This window comes from Salmo salar, chromosome ssa21 (genome assembly GCF_905237065.1).
Source record: "Salmo salar chromosome ssa21, Ssal_v3.1, whole genome shotgun sequence".
Lineage (NCBI taxonomy): Eukaryota > Metazoa > Chordata > Actinopteri > Salmoniformes > Salmonidae > Salmo > Salmo salar.
The window spans coordinates 5,923,094-5,942,281 of NC_059462.1; the positions used below are offsets into that span (position 1 = coordinate 5,923,094).

At 42.2% G+C, this 19,188-nt stretch overlaps 1 protein-coding gene across 26 annotated transcripts in view; it reads right to left on the reverse strand.

Annotated features, from left to right (window-relative positions):
- Positions 1-3,446: 3,446 nt before the first annotated feature.
- Positions 3,447-19,188, reverse strand: part of LOC106581656 (leucine-rich repeat flightless-interacting protein 2) — a 90,360-nt gene continuing 74,618 nt past the window's right edge. For 24 of the 26 annotated variants that reach the window (XM_045704378.1, XM_045704376.1, XM_045704374.1 and 21 more), the window contains one exon: positions 11,972-18,387. In XM_045704378.1, coding sequence (XP_045560334.1) covers positions 15,386-18,387 — 3,002 coding nt within the window. In that variant the 3' untranslated portion in view covers positions 11,972-15,385. Of the gene's footprint in view, positions 4,281-4,607; positions 4,713-4,835; positions 4,916-5,072; positions 5,194-11,413; positions 11,464-11,971; positions 18,388-19,188 lie in introns of those variants that run through there. The other 2 variants (XM_045704386.1, XM_014163855.2) reach the window with 1 other exon arrangement.

Genomic DNA, 19,188 nt, shown 5'->3' on the forward strand with positions numbered 1-19,188 from the left:
TGACAAATCTGAGGGTCTGGCCATATACTGTTCAGACCTGGGATGGTTCCCAGAGTTTGTGAAGGCTTGGTGGTACTAGTGTACTAGAACCTAGAGACTTGTTTTTCCATCGCTGGTATGGGCAGACTGGATGATGAAATTAAGGGCTCTATTCAAATCTGTAAAGCTGAAGAGTTACAGACTCTGCACTAGAAATGTAAAGGTCATTTCCGATTGAGCAGACATATGCAGTGTTTACCGTGAATGCGGTCTACACTAAAGCGGGAACATTGCCTTTCAATTGCAATCACGCTGTAAAGCTGAACTTCTGCTACGCGGATTGAATAGAGCCCTAAATTCTGATTACACACAAGTCAAACAAATTGAATAAAATTTGTCCCCAATACTAAATAGTATGGAATTTACTGTAATTACCTGAATTTACACAGTAAACTGTAGTGTGCAGTTACTGTACAAGAGTTACATCAGTTCAACATTGTCCCCGTTTCTCCCTCAGAACTGTGGTTTCATAATACCATGGCGTTACAGTTTGGCATGGGTGTCAACATCTTCTGGTGCCACCTGCCTGCAGAAGGTTACAACAAGAAGGACCCCAATGGTAAGAACAAGGGTGTAGAGAAAATGTTGCAGTTTTACAGCTAATTTCCTGCAATGATTTGATTTAAACACTCAACTTCCGATACAGCATGGTTGGACATTTTATTGCACAGCGATTACAATTCCTTAAGTCTTAAAAACATTTGAAAGCTTTGTTAAGAGTGAAGCAGCATCTCCCCAGAGTGTGTGTTTGAGGGTTATCCTGTCAACATTCCCCCTTATTTGTGTAGTCTTCTTCATCACCATAAGCATCATCATCAGCAGCATGTCTCAACAAGCAAGAGTATGTGAGGTGGCCTTTTTACATTATTGCTTGAGACAAACGTCAGCGAGGCTCTACCAGATTGGAAGGGGGGGGGGGGTTAGCAGGCTGCTCTGAGTCTTCATGTCATTGGCTGCTTTGAGGCTCACTCATAGCTGCGGCTGTAGTAGACAGGTCCTAAACAGCCTGCCCAAACGAATGAACCTAACACCTGTGTTGTGTTCATTAGGGCACCTGCACACTGTAGCAAAACATTTCAAACCAATGGCAACAGAACTAAAATAAGCGCATCTTATTGGACAATTCTAGGTAGTCCCTCCTTGTTTGAGCCTTTTCTTCCATTTGGCGCCTAATAAACATGATCTGGGTACATTCAAAGACAAATCGGTCTTTCAATTCTATTATTTTGTCCCCCCCAAAAAAAAAACTAATTGAAAAATGAATACATCTGAAGTAGAAAGCGGGTTAAATGCTGTACATTCTGTTTGTGTGACAATGATTATAGCAATTATGGTAAGAGAGAAGGTGTAGCTTGGGAAGGTGGGATGCATAAACAACTCCTGTGTCCTATGGACTACACAAGCCCTTGGACTTGATGAGGTTGAAAACTGGTAGAGTTGTCCTTTATCTCCATATGGGAAAACAGCACTTTTCTATGACCTGTGGTCCTAAAATAATGTTTCCGTGTGACATTACAGGGTAGTATTAAAAGTAAAAAAACATTGATTTTCAAAATCTTCAACGAGTTTCTAACTGAAGGTAGGGTGTTTTCTTGCTCCCCACGACTCTGTTTGAAAATCACTGTTTTTAAAATGTAATAACTTCTCATCAGGTAGAAATTAACTTTATATAACAGTTGAAGTCAGAAGTTTACATACACTTAGGTTGGAGTCAATAAAAATCGTTTTCAACCACTCCACAAAGTTCTTGTTAACAAACTATAGTTTTGGCAAGTCGGTTAGGACATCTATTTTGTGCATGACACAAGTAATTTTCCCAACAATTGTTTAGACAGATTATTTCACTTATAATTCACTGTCACAATTCCAGTAGGTCAGAAGTTTACATACACTAAGTTGACTGTGCCTTTAAACAGCTTGGAAAATTCCAGAAAATGTCATGGCTTTAGAAGCTTCTGATAGGCTAATTGACATCATTTGAGTCAATTGGAGGTGTACCTGTGGATGTATTTCAAGGCCTACCTTCAAACTCAGTGCCTCTTTGCTTGACATCATGGGAAAATCAAAAGAAATCAGCCAAGACCTCAGAAAAAAATTGTAGCCCTCCACAAGTCTGGTTCATCCTTGGGAGCAATTTCCAAAAGCCTGAAGGTACCACGTTCATCTGTACAAACAATAGTACGCAAGTATAAACACCATGGGACCCTGCAGATGTCATACCACTCAGGAAGGAGACGTGTTCTGTCTCCTAGAGATGAACGTACTTTGGTGCGAAAAGTGCAAATCAATCCCAGAACAACAGCAAAGGACTTTGTGAAGATGCTGGAGGAAACAGGTACAAAAGTATCCATATCCACAATAAAACGAGTCCTATATCGACATAACCTGAAAGGCCGCTCAGCAAGGAAGAAGCCACTGCTCCAAAACCGCCATAAAAAAGCCAGACTACGGTTTGCAACTGCACATGGGGACAAAGATTGTACTTTTTGGAGAAATGTCTTCTGGTCTGATGAAACAAAAACAGAACTGTTGGCCATAATGACCATCATTATGTTTGGAGGAAAAGGGGGAGGCTTGCAAGCCGAAGAACATCATCCCAACCGTGAAGCACGGGGATGGCAGCATCATGCTGTGGGGGGGCTTTGCTGCAGGAGGGACTGGTGCACTTCACAAAATAGATGGCATCATGACGAAGGAAAATTATATGGATATATTGAAGCAACATCTCAAGACATCAGTCAGAAAGTTAAAGCTTGGTCGCAAATGGGTCTTCCAAATGGACAATGACCCCAAGCATACTTCCAAAATTGTGGCAAAATGGCTTAAGGACAACAAAGTCAAGGTATTGGAGTGGCCATCACAAAGCCCTGACCTCAATCCCATAGAACATTTGTGGGCAGAACTGAAAAAGTGTCTGCGAGCAAGGAGGCCTACAAACCTGACTCAGTTACACCAGCTCTGTCAGGAAGAATGGGCCAAAATTCACCCAACTTATTGTGGGAAGCTTGTAGAAGGCTACCCGAAACATTTGACCCAAGTTAAACAATTTCAAGGCAATGCTACCAAATACTAATTGAGTGTATGTAAACTTCTGACCCACTGGGAATGTGATGAAAGAAATAAAAGCTGAAATAAATTATTCTCTTTACTATTATTCTGACTTCACATTCTTAAAATAAAATGGTGATCCTAACAGACCTAAGACAGGAATTGTGAAAAACTGAGTTTAAATGCATTTGGCTAAGGTGTATGTAAACTTCAACTGTATATGTTTTTTCTTCAAAATGTACAAATGCGCCGTTGACACTGGTAATGTGATGGAGATCATGAAAACGAGGTTGAAAAGTGGTGGAGTTGCCCTTTAAGAGACAACAGGTAAACACAAAAAGAGACAAACATACATACCCAACCTTTGTAAAATGTGCTCATAATTTGGCTTTTAGGACACAGATAAGAGAAATGCAGGGTATAAGAAGGAAAGAAATGTAAATACACACAAAAAAATGCTCTCACATCCACAGCACACCATGTTAACCCAGTTCAGTTCAGTCCACTGAGACTTGGGGCCATGTCCTCTCTGTTTAGTAAAGGTGAATGTAGGGGGTTGAGTGAGGCGGCGGATAGTTCCGGACAGAGGGACATTCAGTGTTAGTCTGTACACTGGGGATGGGATAGGAAAGTTATGTAGCCCAAGTAGCCAGTCGCGGTCCAAAGAACCCTATCCAGTCCCAAGTCACCCCTAGTCGCACCGTATTTCCCACAATTCTCTGGTGCAGAGCAGTGCTTTCCCCCAAAAAATAAGACATACAGACTTATTCTTCCCTGCCAATTAGTGCTTGGTAAGGGCTTTCTGGGTGTCATTTACTGTGTCATATATACACCTATGAAGAATTCTCATCATTGGAAAAACAAACAAAAACAAATACATTAAGAATATGGCACATTGCGCGTGTTTGTGTTCTGTGTTGTGTGCGCTAGCGATTAGGATAACTCAAGTTACTTAAAGTTTTTTTTCATAAGGTTGCGAAGCAGATGGAGAGGCAAGCCCAATGCAAGGCGGGACACTCCCTCCAACGTGGGCAGCCATTGGTGGACGGACAGGATAGGGACGGAGTTATGCTGCCAGGTCATCATTAGGGAGTCGTTGCCATGGAGCGATTGGCCTTCATCTTGTCCAACCGTTTAGAGAGGTGGCTGTTGTTCGACTCAAGTTCATCTATCTTGTCCAGCGCTGACCGCAACTGCCATCAAGGAACAGAAAGAACAATCATTAGATTTTATTCAGAGACTCATTCAAAATCAACAATGACAAAACACACAAATTGTGTACATTATAACCCAAGTGTGCACTTGTTCACTCCCCCTAAGGTTTGAAAGGATTAGTCCATTCCTTTTAAATCCATGCAGGGAAGTGCACACTTCGGGTAAAGGAGGGAGAAACTATTCCATATGATCATGTAATTAATATCCATTTCAGAAGCAATGTTCTGAACATTGCAGACCCCTGACATCTGGTCTCTGCATAGGAGCTTGATTTAAGCCACATAACTGACAGCTGGGGGCCATACCTCTCTCTGCAGCTTGCGTTTCTCAGCCTTCAACTCGTCCTCCACTTTCTCTGCGTTCTCCGACGCACCCTTGTAGCGGGTCACCTGACCCTCTAGCCTAGTAACCTGCAGATTGGTGATTGGATAGAGTACATGAGAATCTCAGCCTATAACGAGTCAAATTAGCAGTACCTGGATCTGTGATACTTATCTCTTTCCAATCAACCAGGTTAATGACAGTACACTTACATTCTGTTCCAAAGCTGTCACTTCCTGCTCCGATTTGACAAGTTTGAACTTTAGGTCACTAAGTTGCCTGCTGGCATCTCCTGCAAATGTGGGAAAAAAGAAAACAAGGTCTGATGTGCCAATGCAGTAGATACTGGATATGAATCCTATTAAAATAACATAGTTAGGACTAACATACATTTTTGTCTTGAGTTATTCATTTCAGTCATAACACGTTACAGTGTCTGTGGATCTTACTCTGCAGGTCTTGTATGTGTGGGTCTGTGCCGTTCTCCAGAACCTCGCCCTCCGGGCTGGAGTCCTCCTCAATCTCGTTCCTCTGTTTCTTCTGCTCAACTTGGGCCTTCAGTTTCTTCACCTATAGGGAGGACCACATTCAGGACATAGATAGACAGTTAAAACCTATTCAAACTGTAGCTGTATAAAAACAACAACAGGAAACAGCAACACAAACATACAGGTAACTGCCAAAATAAAGGAAACACCAACATTGTCTTAATAGGGCGTTGGGCCACCACGAGCCGCCAGAACAGCTTTATTGCACCTTGGCATAGATTCTACAAGTGTCTGGAACTCTATTGGAGGGTTGCAACAACATTCTTCCACGAGAAAATACACATTTGGTGTTTTGTTGATGGTGGTAGAAAACACTGTCTCATGCTCCGCTCCAAAATCACCCATAAGTGTTCAATTGTGGTGAGATCTGGTGACTGAGATGGCTATGGCATACATCGTTTTCATGCTCATCAAACCATTCAGTGACCACTCGTGCCCTGTGGATGGGGGCATTGTCATCCTGGAAGAAACCACACCGATCAGCATAGAAATGATTCACCATAGGTTGAAGGTGATCACTCAGAATGGCTGTGAATTTGTTGGCGTTTATCTTGCCATCTAAGGGGTTGAGTGGACCTACAGTTGATGTCTGAAGTTTACATACACTTAGGTTGGAGTCATTAAAAATCGTTTATCAACCATTCCACAAATTTCTTGTTAACAAACTATAGTTTTGGCAAGTGGGTTAGGACATCTACTTTGTGCATGACACAAATAATTTTTCCAACAATTGTTTACAGACAGATTATTTCACTGCATCACAATTCCAGCGGGTCAGAAGTTTACATACACTAAGTTGAATGTGCCTTTAACCTGTTGGGGCTAGGGGGCAGTATTTGCACGGCCGGATAAAAAAACGTACCCGATTTAATCTGGTTACTACTCCTGCCCAGTAACTAGAATATGCATATAATTATTGGCTTTGGATAGAAAACACCCTAAAGTTTCTAAAACTGTTTGAATGGTGTCTGTGAGTATAACAGAACTCATATGGCAGGCCAAAACCTGAGAAGATTCCTTACAGGAAGTGGCCTGTCTGACCATTTCTTGCCCTCCTTGATCATCTCTAACAAATACAGGGGATCTCTGGCATGACGTGACACTTCCTACGGCTCCCATGGGCTCTCAGAAGGCGGGAAAAAGCTGAACGATGTAATTCCATCCCCAGGCTGAAACACATTAGCGCGTTTGGCAAGTGCTCTATCAGAGGGCCATTAGACTGAGGCTCGTGCATGAGGGGATAGCATGCTTTTACTTTCACTCTCTTTGTAATAAAAACGATTTCCCGGTCGGAATATTATCGCTTTTTTACGAGAAAAATTGCATAAAAATTGATTTTAAACAGCGGTTGACATGCTTCGAAGTACGGTAATGGAATATTTTTTGTCACGAAATGCGCCGTGCTCGTAACCCTTATTTACCCTTTCGGATAGTGTCTTGAACGCACGAACAAAACGCCGCTATTTGGATATAACAATGGATTATTTGGGACCAAACCAACATTTGTTATTGAAGTAGAAGTCCTGGGAGTGCATTCTGACGAAGACAGCAAAGGTAATAACATTTTTCTTATAGTAAATCTGACTTTGGTGAATGCTAAACTTGCTGGGTGTCTAAATAGCTAGCCCTGTGATGCCGGGCTATCTACTTAGAATATTGCAAAATGTGCTTTCACCGAAAAGCTATTTTAAAATCGGACATATCGAGTGCATAGAGGAGTTCTGTATCTATAATTCTTAAAATAATTGTTATGTTTTTTGTGAACGTTTATCGTGAGTAATTTAGTAAATTCACCGGCAGTGTTCGGTGGGAATGCTAGTCACATGCTAATGTAAAAAGCTGGTTTTTGATATAAATATGAACTTGATTGAACAAAACATGCATGTATTGTATAACATAATGTCCTAGGGTTGTCATCTGATGAAGATCAAAGGTTAGTGCTGCATTTAGCTGTGGTTTGGGTTTATGTGACATTATATGCTAGCTTGAAAAATGGGTGTCTGATTATTTCTGGCTGGGTACTCTGCTGACATAATCTAATGTTTTGCTTTCGTTGTAAAGCCTTTTTGAAATCGGACAGTGTGGTTAGATTAACGAGAGTCTTGTCTTTAAATAGCTGTAAAATAGTCATATTTTTGGGAAAATCAAAGGAAATCAGCCAAGACCTCAGAAAAATTATTGTAGACCTCCACAAGTCTGGTTCATCCTTGGGAGCAATTTCCAAAAGCCTGAAGGTACCACGTTCATCTGTACAAACAATAGTACGCAAGTATAAACACCATGGGACCATGCAGCCGTCATACTGCTCAGGAAGGAGATACGTTCTGACTCCTAGAGATGAACGTACTTTGGTGCAAAAAGTGCAAATCAATCCCAGAACAACAGCAAAGAACCTTGTGAAGATGCTGGAGGAAAACGGTACAAAAGTATCTATATCCACAGTAAAACGAGTCCTATATCGACATAACTTGAAAGGCCACTCAGCAAGGTAGAAGCCACTGCTCCAAAACTGCCATAAAAAAGCCAGACTACGGTTTGCAACTGCACATGGGGACAAAGATCATACTTTTTGGAGAAATGTCCTTTGGACATAATGACCAACATTATGTTTGGAGGAAAAAGGGGGAGCCTTGAATGCCAAAGAACCTACCGTGAAGCACGGGGGTGGCAGCATCATGTGGGGGTGCTTTGCTGCAGGAGGGCTTGGTGCACTTCACAAAATAGATGGCATCATGAGGAGGATAATTATGTGGATATATTGAAGCAACATCGCAAGACATCAGTCAGGAAGTTAAAGCTTGGTCACAAATGGGTCTTCCAAATGGACAATGACCCCAAGCATACTTCCAAAGTTGTGGCAAAATGGCTTAAGGGCAACAAAGTCAAGGTATTGGAGTGACAATCACAAAGTCCTGACCTCAATCGCATAGAAAATTTGTGGGCAGAACTGAAAAAACGTCTGCGAGCAAGGAGGCCTACAAACCTGACTCAGTTACACCAGCTCTGTCAGGAGGAATGGGCCAAAATTCACCCAACTTTTTGTGGGAAGCTTGTGGAAGGCTACCCGACACGTTTGACCCAAGTTAAACAATTTAAAGGCAATGCTACCAAATACTAATTGAGTGTATGTAAACTTCTGACCCACTGGGAATGTGATGAAAGAAATAAAAGCTGAAATAAATCATTATCTCTACTATTATTCGGACATTTCACATTCTTAAAATAAAGTGGTGATCCTAACTGACCTAAGACAGGACATTTTTGCTAGGATTAAATGTCAGGAATTTAGAAAAAATGAGTTTAAATGTATTTGGCTAAGGTGTATGTGAACGTCCGACTTCAATTGTAAACATGCCAGGAAAATGCACTCCCATACCATAAAAGAGCCACTAGAACCTTCATTTACTCAAGTGTTCCATTTATTTGGCCAGTTACGCAATCTCACCTCACACTCTACACTACCCTTTCCCACATGGACAAAAGGAACAGCTATGTGAGAATGCTGTTCATTGAATACAGCTCAGCGTTCAACAACATAGTGCCCTCAAAGCTCATCACTAAGCTAAGGACCCTTGGTTTCAACAACTCCCTCCGCAACTGGATCCTGGGCTTCCTGACGGGCCGCCCCCAGGTGGTAAGGGTAGGCAACAACACACCTGCCACACTGATCCTCAAAACAGGGGCCCCTCAGGTGTGCGTGCTTAGTCCCCTCCTGTACTCCCTGTTCACCCACGACTGCGTGGCCAAGCACGACTCTAACACCAAGTTTGCTGACGACACAGCAGTGGTAGGCCTGATCACCGACAACGATGACACAGCCTATAGGGAGGTGGTCAGAGACCCGGCAGTGTGGTGCCAGGACAAAAATCTCTCCTTCAATGTGAGCAAAACAAAGGAGATGATTGTGGACTACAGGAAAAGGAGGGCCGAACACGCCCCCATTCACATCGAGCGGGTCGAGAGTTTCAAGTTCCTTGGTGTCCACATCACCAATAAACTATCATGGTCTAAACACCAAGAAAGTCGCGAAGAGGGCACAACAACGCCTTTTCCCCCTCAGGAGACTGAAAAGATTTGTCATTTTTATTTTATTTCACCTTCATTTAACCAGGTAGGCTAGTTGAGAACAAGTTCTCATTTTCAACTGCGACCTGGCCAAGATAAAGCACAGCAGATCGACACATACAGAGTTAGACATGGAATAAATAAACATACAGTCAATAATACGGCAGCATGAGTGAAGGATGCTTTGTTGCAAAATAGGAAGCCGATTCTAGATTTAATTTTGGATTGGAGAAGCTTAATGTGAGTCTGGAAGGAGAGTTTACAGTCTAGCCAGACACCTAGGTATTTGTAATTGTCCACATATTCTAAGTCAGAACCATCCAGAGGTGTGATGCTGGACGGGCGGGCAGTGATCGGTTGAAGAGCATGCATTTAGTTTTACTTGCATTTAAGAGCAGTTGGAGGCCACGGAAGGAGAGTTGTATGGCATTGAAGCTCGTCTGGAGGGTAGTTAACAGTGTCCAAAGAAGGGCCAGAAGTATACAGAATAGTGTCGTCTGCGTAGAGGTGGATTAGACAATCACCAGCAGCAAGAGCGACGTCATTGATGTATACAGAGAAGAGAGTCGGCCCGAGAATTGAACCCTGTGGCACCCCCATAGAGACGGCCAGAGGTCCGGACAACAGGCCCTCCGATTTGACACACTGAACTCTATCAGAGAAGTAGTTGGTGAACCAGGCGAGGCAATCGTTTGAGAAACCAAGGCTGTTGAGTCTGCCAATAAGAATGTGGTGATTGACAGAGTCAAAAGCCTCGGCCAGGTCGATGAATACGGCTGCACAGTAATGTCTCTTATCGATGGCGGTTATGATATCGTTTAGGACCTTGAGTGTGGCTGAGGTGCACCCCTTTGAAGAGGGGGATGACTGCGGCAGCTTTCCAATCTTTGGCAACCTCAGACGATACGAAAGAGAGGTTGGACAGGCTAGTAATAGGGGTTGCAACAATTTCGGCAGATCATTTTAAAAGAGAGGGTCCAGATTGTCTAGCCTGGCTGATTTGTAGGGGTCCAGATTTTGCAGCTCTTGAAGAACATCAGCTATCTGGATTTGGGTGAAGGAGAAATAGGGGAGGCTTGGGCAAGTTGCTGTGGGGAGTGCAGGGCTGTTGACCGGTGTAGGGGTAGCCAGGTGGAAAGCATGGCCAGCCGTAGAAAAATGCTAATTGAAATTCTATTATAGTGGATTTATCGGTGGTCACAGTGTTTCTTAACCTCAGTGCAGTGGGCAGCTGGGAGGAGATGCTCTTATTCTCCATGGACTTTACAGTGTCCCAGACCTTTTTGAGCTACAGGATACAAATTTCTGCTTGAAAAAGCTAGCCTTAGCTTTCCTAACTGCCTGTGTATATTTGTTCCTAACTTCCCTGAAAAGTTGCATATCACGGGGGCTATTCGATGGGTTCCCAGATGGGTTTCCAGATCCTCAAAGTTCTATAGCTGCACCATCGAGAGCATCCTGACAGGTTGCAACACCGCCTCGTGTGGCAACTGCTCAGCATCCGACCATAAGGCGCTACAGAGGGTAGTACGTACGGCCCAGTACATCCCTGGGGCCAAGCTTCCTGCCATCCAGGACCTATATACTAGGCGGTGTCAGAGGATGGCCACAAAAATGGTCAAAGACTCCACCCAAGTCATAGACTGTTCTCTCTGCTACCGCACGACAAGCTGTACCGGAGTGCCAAGTCTTGGTCCAAAAGGCTCCTTAACAGCTTCTACCCCCAAGCCATTAGACTGCTGAACAATTAATCAAATGGCCACCTGGACTATTTGCATTGACCCCCCCCCTTTTTACACTGCAGCTTCTCACCGTTTATTATCTATGCACAGTCACTCTACCCCTACCTACACGTACAAATTACCTTGACTAATCTGTACTCCCGCACACTGACTCAGTACTGGTACACCCTGTATATAGCCTCATTATTGTTATTTTATTGTGTTACTTTAAACAAAAAAACTAAACAAAAATAACTTGTTTATTTAGTAAATATTTTATTTACTCTATTTTCTTGTTGGTCATGGGCTTGTAAGTAAGCATTTCACTGTTGTATTCAGCATATGTGACAAATACAATTTTATTTTATTTGCCTGTAGGTCTATGGCCAATTCAGTTGAAGAGTTCAGCTAGCGTAATGGGTGACAGACTATGGATGGATGGATGTCCTTACTCACCTGTCCTATCAAGTTCTCCCGCTCGTCAACCAGCTTCCTCAGCCGGATCTCTGAAAGAAAAAAAAGTATTTCGAGCTGATCTGCTTACAGTGTTAAAAGTTTCACAGAACTTCTCACCATTATCTGTATAACTTTGAGTAAGCATCTATAACCCAATCAATACACACTTTCATTATGTTCATGCAAGAACAATCATAAGAACAACTTGAGCATACAGTAAAACCAATGTTAACATACCAGGGGTGGGAGGAGCCAAGTACATGGATGGGGAGGGGCTGAGTCGGGGTGGGAGGAGTTTAGAATCACTTGATGCATGCAATGGAGCAGGTGTCCATTGGGAGAGCGTAGGTGAGGGGTGGGGTTATGGTTAGCATGCAGAAACTGGACAGGAGGGCACACAGCCTCTAGGGCATTTTTATGCTAAACAGCTAATGGATGAGAGAAGTTGACCCGAAGAGATTATGTTTGTGCGTCAATGAGACTGCTATTGACAGGCAGACAACACACAAGTACTATTATACTATAACACTACATAATTAGTATTATACATGACTAAAGTTTATTTCTCAAAGTGTGTAATTCTTTATTTTATTCAAATCCTGAAAAGGGTCAGAAGGTATTTCCTTACAAAAACTGCACATGAAGAAACATTTAGACCAGTGATTAACAAGGGAGTCATATTCTTACACTGTATACAATTTGTCTAGCAGTCATATCATCATATGAATTCAGGAAACATGGCATATACTGAACACAAAGCAATTTTACAGTATGCACATGATATCCTAGGGCTTGGATTTCACCTGATATCATTGCCTACATGGAATGGACTTGTAACATGGAGGATTTTTCTGCCAATTATTTTATGGCATGAGACAATCTCAATCGGTTAGTTTCTCTCTTCATCAAAATACACCAAGCAAGAACATTTTTTTTGTTCTGTGCAAACTTTTGACTAGGCTTGGGCGGTATACCGTATTTGGAAATAGCCAGGGGAAACTATTTCTTTTATGTTTTCAAAAAAATTGTAATATTTGTAGCTACTTTTTAAGTAAAGCACCTGCAGTCAACTTGTGCAATACTTTAGCAGATACAGCAGATCGTGTTCTTCATTTCACATTATGAAGCTTACCGTATTTCCCCCAGAACAGTTGAGATAGTTTATTTTTATTTATTTATTTAACCCTTATTTTACCAGGTAAGTTGACTGAGAGCACATTCTCATTTACAGCAATGTCCTGGGGATGATTGAGCCAATTGGAAGCTGGGGATGATTAGGTGGCGATGATGGTATTAGGGCCAGATTGGGAATTTAGCCAAAACACCGGGGTTAACACCCCTACTCTTAACATGTTTATTTGTAAATAGTACAATGGGAGAAAGCGGGAGCAGTCCAGCTGTGTATTGACAAGGGTCGAGTTTTATATTTAAAGTCGTGTTTTTTGCTTCAAGGGTGATCAGGGAAGTGCAACTATAGTTTTCCTTCACAGAAAATACATTAGTGCAGCACATTCGACAGAAAATAGCTTCCTTTTTATCAACAGAAGTGCAACGCTATTTGGTTGGCAGCCACACAAGTAAATGAGCTCACAATGAAAAAGCAAGGTCTTTCTTGCAAAAACGATGCATGGCCATCATACCTGTATTTAGAATGTTTATCATAGAAAGAATGTAGCCAGCTACTTTTCCTAATGTTTTGCTTAAAGTTAATCTTGCATTTTACAAGAGAAAAGTAGTCTGGCTAAACTGAGAAAAGTATCAGGAAAGTAGCTACACATCATTCAGAGAACTGTCTGCTGATAGAATGCTCGTTTGTGAATTCTCATCTGAGTGGAGAAGTGAAACAAGCACAAAAGTAGTCTGATGCCGAGCAGAAATTTTAATAAGCATTTTAGATCTGCGTTTACAAAATTCAGCAAGATATATGTTTTATTTTTTCCCCTGCGTTAAAAACACAGAATTCTGCATTAACGTGACCCCTAAGTTGAACTTGTTAGTTGTCTAAGTAAGTGGCTGAATTAATAAGGTGACGGGGAATCGTATGGTGTCAGCTTTCTGCTGTGTTTGAGAGCTCAAAGCCCTTTGGATAAATTATCTGTAAGGCTGCCACTGTTTGATTTCCTTGCGTTTTTTTTCTCCTCTTCGTTCACGTTCCGTCTGAGCAGGCAGGCCCCTTCCCTAGCGACTCCACACAGACAAAGTGTGTACACATGCTGCTCCAGTGCCAGTACTGTTTTTACTTCAGACAAGCATGCGTCAAAACTTAATTTGCACAATGTCTGTCATTCACATTTCGCTTGTAAATGTCCAAAAATGACATTTGGTAGCTCCTACCTATATATGTATACCTTTATGAGCTGGATTGCCTGTCTTTGCAATTTATTTATTTTCGTTTGGGCTCGTTAACATATTTAGCTAGCAGCCTCCATGGAAATTCACTATTACTTGTGCCAATTTTGTTAGCATTCTGGTAAGACGGCCAATGGGTTTTGTTTTTTTTTGCCGCCCCCTTGTGTACTAGGCCGGTAATTCCATAAATCACGGAATGAGAGAAGGACGGTATGACGATACGAATATCATGCATTGCAATATAAACATTGTGCCTTGAATAGATGAAGAAAAACATACTGTAATTCAATCAATCAGTATTATATTATTACAGTATAGGTATATAGGTGCTGCAGATTTATACGAGACTATGGGCAATGTACCCTACCAGGGCCAGGCAAGTAGTAACACATTTGATTGATTATACTTATCAACTACTACTAGTCTTAAATTAATGGTTTTCTTAGTTGAATCAGGTGTGTTACTGCTTGTTTGGGTAAAAACAGCCTGCGTGGTAAGATTACCCACCCCTTATGACAAACTTCCCTAAAAATGAGCTAAAATACCCACATTCTGTGAAGTCAAAGTATTTGGACAGTGGCATATTTGTTGTTGCATGGCCATTATATGTCTAATGTTTATCATAGTCAACTTTAATTTGAGGGTATTTTCATCCAAATTGGGGTACCTGTTTAGAAAAGACTGCACTTTTTGTACATTGTCCCCCCATTTTAGGGAACCAAAAGTATTTGGACAAATTCACTTATGTGTATTAAAGTAGTCAAATGTTTAGTATTTGGTCCCATATTCCAAGCAATGACTACATCAAGCTTATGCCCAATAGAAATGTATGGTAAATAATGTATGGTGTCATTTTGGAGTCACTTTTCTTGTAAATAAGAATATAATATTTCTAAACACTTCTACATTAATGTGGATGCTACAATGATTATGGATAATCATGAATGAATCGTGAATACTGATGAGTGAGAAAATGACAGGGCCATACACATCATCCCCCTCAACCTCTCCTGTTTAGCATGTTTTGGAACTATGGTCTTTGTGCCTCTAACCTTTTCACTCATCATTATTCACCATTATTCGTAATCATGGTAGCATCCACATTAATGTAGAAGTGTTTAGAAACATTCTATTCTTATTTACAATAAAAGTGACAATATAAATGTAATGGTAAATAATGTATTAGCACAACATAATCTGAAACAACCAAAACAAACTGCAAATGCATCCAACAAGCTTAGTGTAGTCATTGAGTACTAAGAATATAGGCCCAAATACTACACTTTTGATTACTTTAACACACAAATGAATTTGTCCAAATACTTTTGGTTCCCTAAAATGGGGGGACTAGAGCATGTATAAAAAGTGCTGAACAAAAAGTACGCTCAAATTAAAGCTGACAGTCTTCACTTTACCGCATAGTCATTGTATAATTTGAAATCCAAAGTGCTGGAATACAAAGCCAAAACAAAAAATGTGTCACAAATACTTTTGGACCTCAAAATACAGTACATCGAATTATAACTTTGGAAGGAATTTGAATGGTACTTGCTTTGGCTGTAGTAGTTGAGACTCTTTTTCATAAATGTTTGCTGTTGTTAATATTGAGTGCAGACCTAAAAACTAGGACATTCGGCAGTCCTCTTTTCCCTTGCCTTTTACTTTCTTACTGCCTTTTTTCAAGCCTGTCCTAGATTGCTCATTGTTGCCCTCTGCTGAATCCTCTGTACTTTGACTACTTTCTCTTCTACCCTGCTGTGACCCATACTGGATTGCCTCTTCCCCCTCCTCTACTGGCAAAGCCTCTACCTCAGTTGCATTCTGCTGCCTCTCGCGCTCTTCTACACCTTGCTGTTCAACAGTCACACTCATTCCCTCCTCTACAATGTCTTTCTGTTTGTATGTTACACTAACCCCTTCCTCTAATGTGATTAGTTGTTGTTCTTCATTCACGTTCTGGCCATCAACTATGGTTTGTGCTTTTTCTTCAGGGCTTCGGAGCTCCTCTGGTGCATTATCTGACCGCCCATCAACTGATTGCTGTGCCACTATCATGCTAACTCCCTCTGTGTCCTGAGGTTTGTCATCCTCCTCTTCCTTGTTAGCCTTCGCTTTACCAGGCTCTACCTCTATTTTGTATCCTACCAACATCGTTCTCATTTCCTGGCTGACCTCCTCTTGGGATGTTATTGGGAATACATTTGCAGGAACCACTGAAACTAGGTCAGAAAAGTCAAACGATTGACCCTCATTTTCATTCTCCTCGTCATTCCACTGCTCACTGGGTCCAGGTACCTTGTTACCCTCCAGCTTGGCCTCAATGGGATCATCTTGCTCTTCTGCTTTAGCCAGCATAGTGCATGGTCCACTTTCATTGTGGCTCTGTTCCCTAAAAGAGTCAATTGTCACCGGAGTTTCTTTTAATGGGTCCTGTAGTCGTGTCTCTGTATCATTCAGCTCGGTCTCTATAGAGATCCCCCCATTTGATGCCTCTTCTGCATCAAGTGTTTCTGTCCTGTTGTTTTCATACAAGTGCCTGTCAGTGACTAGACAACCAGGTAGATCCACCAATTGTTCAGGCAGTCTTATGGTCTCAGCAGCAGGGCAGTTGCAGTCAAGCGATATGCTACAACATTTTTCATCTGCTGAATTGTTGCATTTCTCTACATTTGCTGGCAGTGCCATTGAAGTGTATTCATGTTCAAGTGCATTTGTACGCTCTTCTGGGCTCCCAATTTGTTTATCCTGACCTGCCTCTTTTAGGTCTTGTGTCGCATTTTCATTAGCCTGGTCTGGGTGAGTAGTGACACCATCATGGAAGATAAGGTCTTCAGGTTCCACGCTCTTCTTGAGCTCTGGTCTTAGAACGATGGGACTGTGAAAGTTATTCCCCTGTTCCTTTGTGTCTTGGATTGTTTGAGCCTCTTCAACTGAGACCTTGATTGTATCTTCCTCTTTGTTTGAATTCCCAGCTGTGGACTGTTTCGAGTCCAATGGACATTTTGGGTCAGCTGAAGAGTTCAAACAGTCTCCAAAGTTATCAGGGTTGGTTGTGTACCCTGACTCGTCCTTTTGGGTACCAGTATTTGTTGTCGATTCTAATTCCTCCATCGGGTTATAAGCGCTGGTTATACACTTGGAGTGATCAACAGGATCAACAATACCAATGTTGGACTCAAGGGATAATACTGATATCTCGCCTTCTGATTTCTCTGATTCCATTGTAGGTTGTTTGTCCTTTTTCATTTTCTTCTTTTTCTTCTTTGAGACAACTTCCTCACTCTTAGCTTGGTCAGTCAGAGATACTTCAATGGTAGGCTCCTCGCTTTTAACCTCTACTCGGTCTTCTTCTAGTTGTTCTTCCTTCAGGTTCAGTCCCTCCTCAGCTATGGTTTGTGCTTTTTGTTCAGGGCTTTGGAGCTCTCGATCTGGTGAACTACTGGTCCCCTCTAGATGCTGCTGTGTCTCTATTGTGATAACCCCCTCTCCTACCGCCTCTACTGGCTCCTTATCGGTTGGGGTGGAGACCTCATCCTTTTCTGTTTTGCTCATCTTATCTCCCTGTGTTTCATCACCTTGTTTCTCTCCCTTCTTCTTGCCTTTCTTTTTCTTCTTGCCTCCTTGGGACTGTGGCTGCATGTCAGTGGTCTCTGGTAACACATATGCCTTTTTTGTTTTCTGAGGCTCAGGTTGAGGCTCAGGGTTTGATTCAACTGGGCTCTTAGGAGTATCAAGGTCTGTCCCTAGGCTAATCTGTGTGCCATTTGTCATGGAGACTACACACTTTTCTGTTGTGCTCTTCTTATGGTCTTTCTGCTTTACATCGCTTTGTGTCTCTCCCTTCTTCTTCTTGCCTTTCTTCTTCTTGTTGCCTGCTTGGGCCTGTGGCTGCAGGTCAGTTATCTCTGGTAACGCTTCAGCCTTTTTTGTTTTCTGAGGCTCAGGTTGAGACTCAGGGTTTGATTCGACTGGGCTCTTAGGAGTATCAAGGTCTGTCCCTTGGCTAATCTGTGTGCCATTTTTCATGGTGTCCTCAATGGTTTCCCTAGGCAGAGGATACGAGTCTAAACATTTCACGTCCTCTTTACTTGATTCGTTTTTCTCTTGTTCAGCTGCTGCACCATATTCTGAGGTCGGCTCTTTTGAGGACGTCTCTTTGGTGTCGTCACTGCTCTTGACAGCTTTGGTCTCTGCCTCATCTGCCTTGTCATTTTTTATTCCCATTTCCCCTTTGCTTGCAACCTCTACTCTGCCTTGCCCTGTCCCCTCTACACCTGCTGCTTCATACCCCTCCCCCGCTACTGTAACCTCTTCCTCAGGACCTGTTACAACCACAAGTACCTCAGAATCACAGACCGGTCCACTTTTGACCTCTACTACTGGTATGCCATTGTCAGAGTCTTTGTTGACATCACTGCCTTCAACCTCTTCCCCCAATGTGGGCGAGACTGGCTGAGCCTCCCTTGATGTTTCTGTTTCAGAAACACCAACAAGGCTACACGGGGTGGGCGAGGTCAGATGGTTCTCTTGAGCCTCCTCCTCGTGTGTATCCTCTTGCTGCCTGGACCTTCCTGGATCCACCACCTTATCTCCTCTACTTCCCAACTCCGTCTCCTGAGCTCTGCCTAGGAGACCATGAGGGATACCATGAGGGAGAAATAGGCCAAACACTGTGTCTTGGAGTTTCAAATAGACATTTTTCTGATGATCAAGATCTGCCAGTTGAACCTGGGCCAATTAGCGCAAAGCAGAATTTGAAAGAATTGGGTAAAAATCGAACCAGCATGGAAGAGGTGGAAAAGGAAGAAGAGGAGGAGAGCACCAAACAAACCCTTGATCCCAGATTAATCTTCAAGGCAGATGAGCAGGTCAGAGGCACCTTGGCAAGCTGCAAATCTTAAACTCTGAAATGTCTACTGTGGTGTTATATTGCTTTGGGACTGGCCAGAAATTGACAGGTTTGTGACTTAACACACACACAAAAAATCCTAATCATGTACAAAAAATAATCGATAACCTACATTGAATAGACCAATTAATGGATTTATTGATTGTGACCCGCGTAATGATCTGGTGTAAACACCAACCAACTATACCACCACAGCAAACACTTCAAATACCATTAACATTCATCAGCTTGAAGCAAAGAGTTTATAATAGACAAACACAAGGTCAACATCATTTCGCAAAAGCAATCAGCCTAATGACCCTGGACTTACCTCAATATTAAACTACTATGTAGGATACACATTTTGGCACCAATACAAGGGTGTTTACACCATCTGCTTTAAATCATGGTTCAGATGCATGGATTAGTTAACATGCATCAAGTGCAAGGGTTGCATTGGGTTGGGAGGAGAATCAGTGGTGAAAGCTTAGAAGTTAGCCGCAGAAGAAGTCCAAAACCTATGTCAGTCAACAAAACT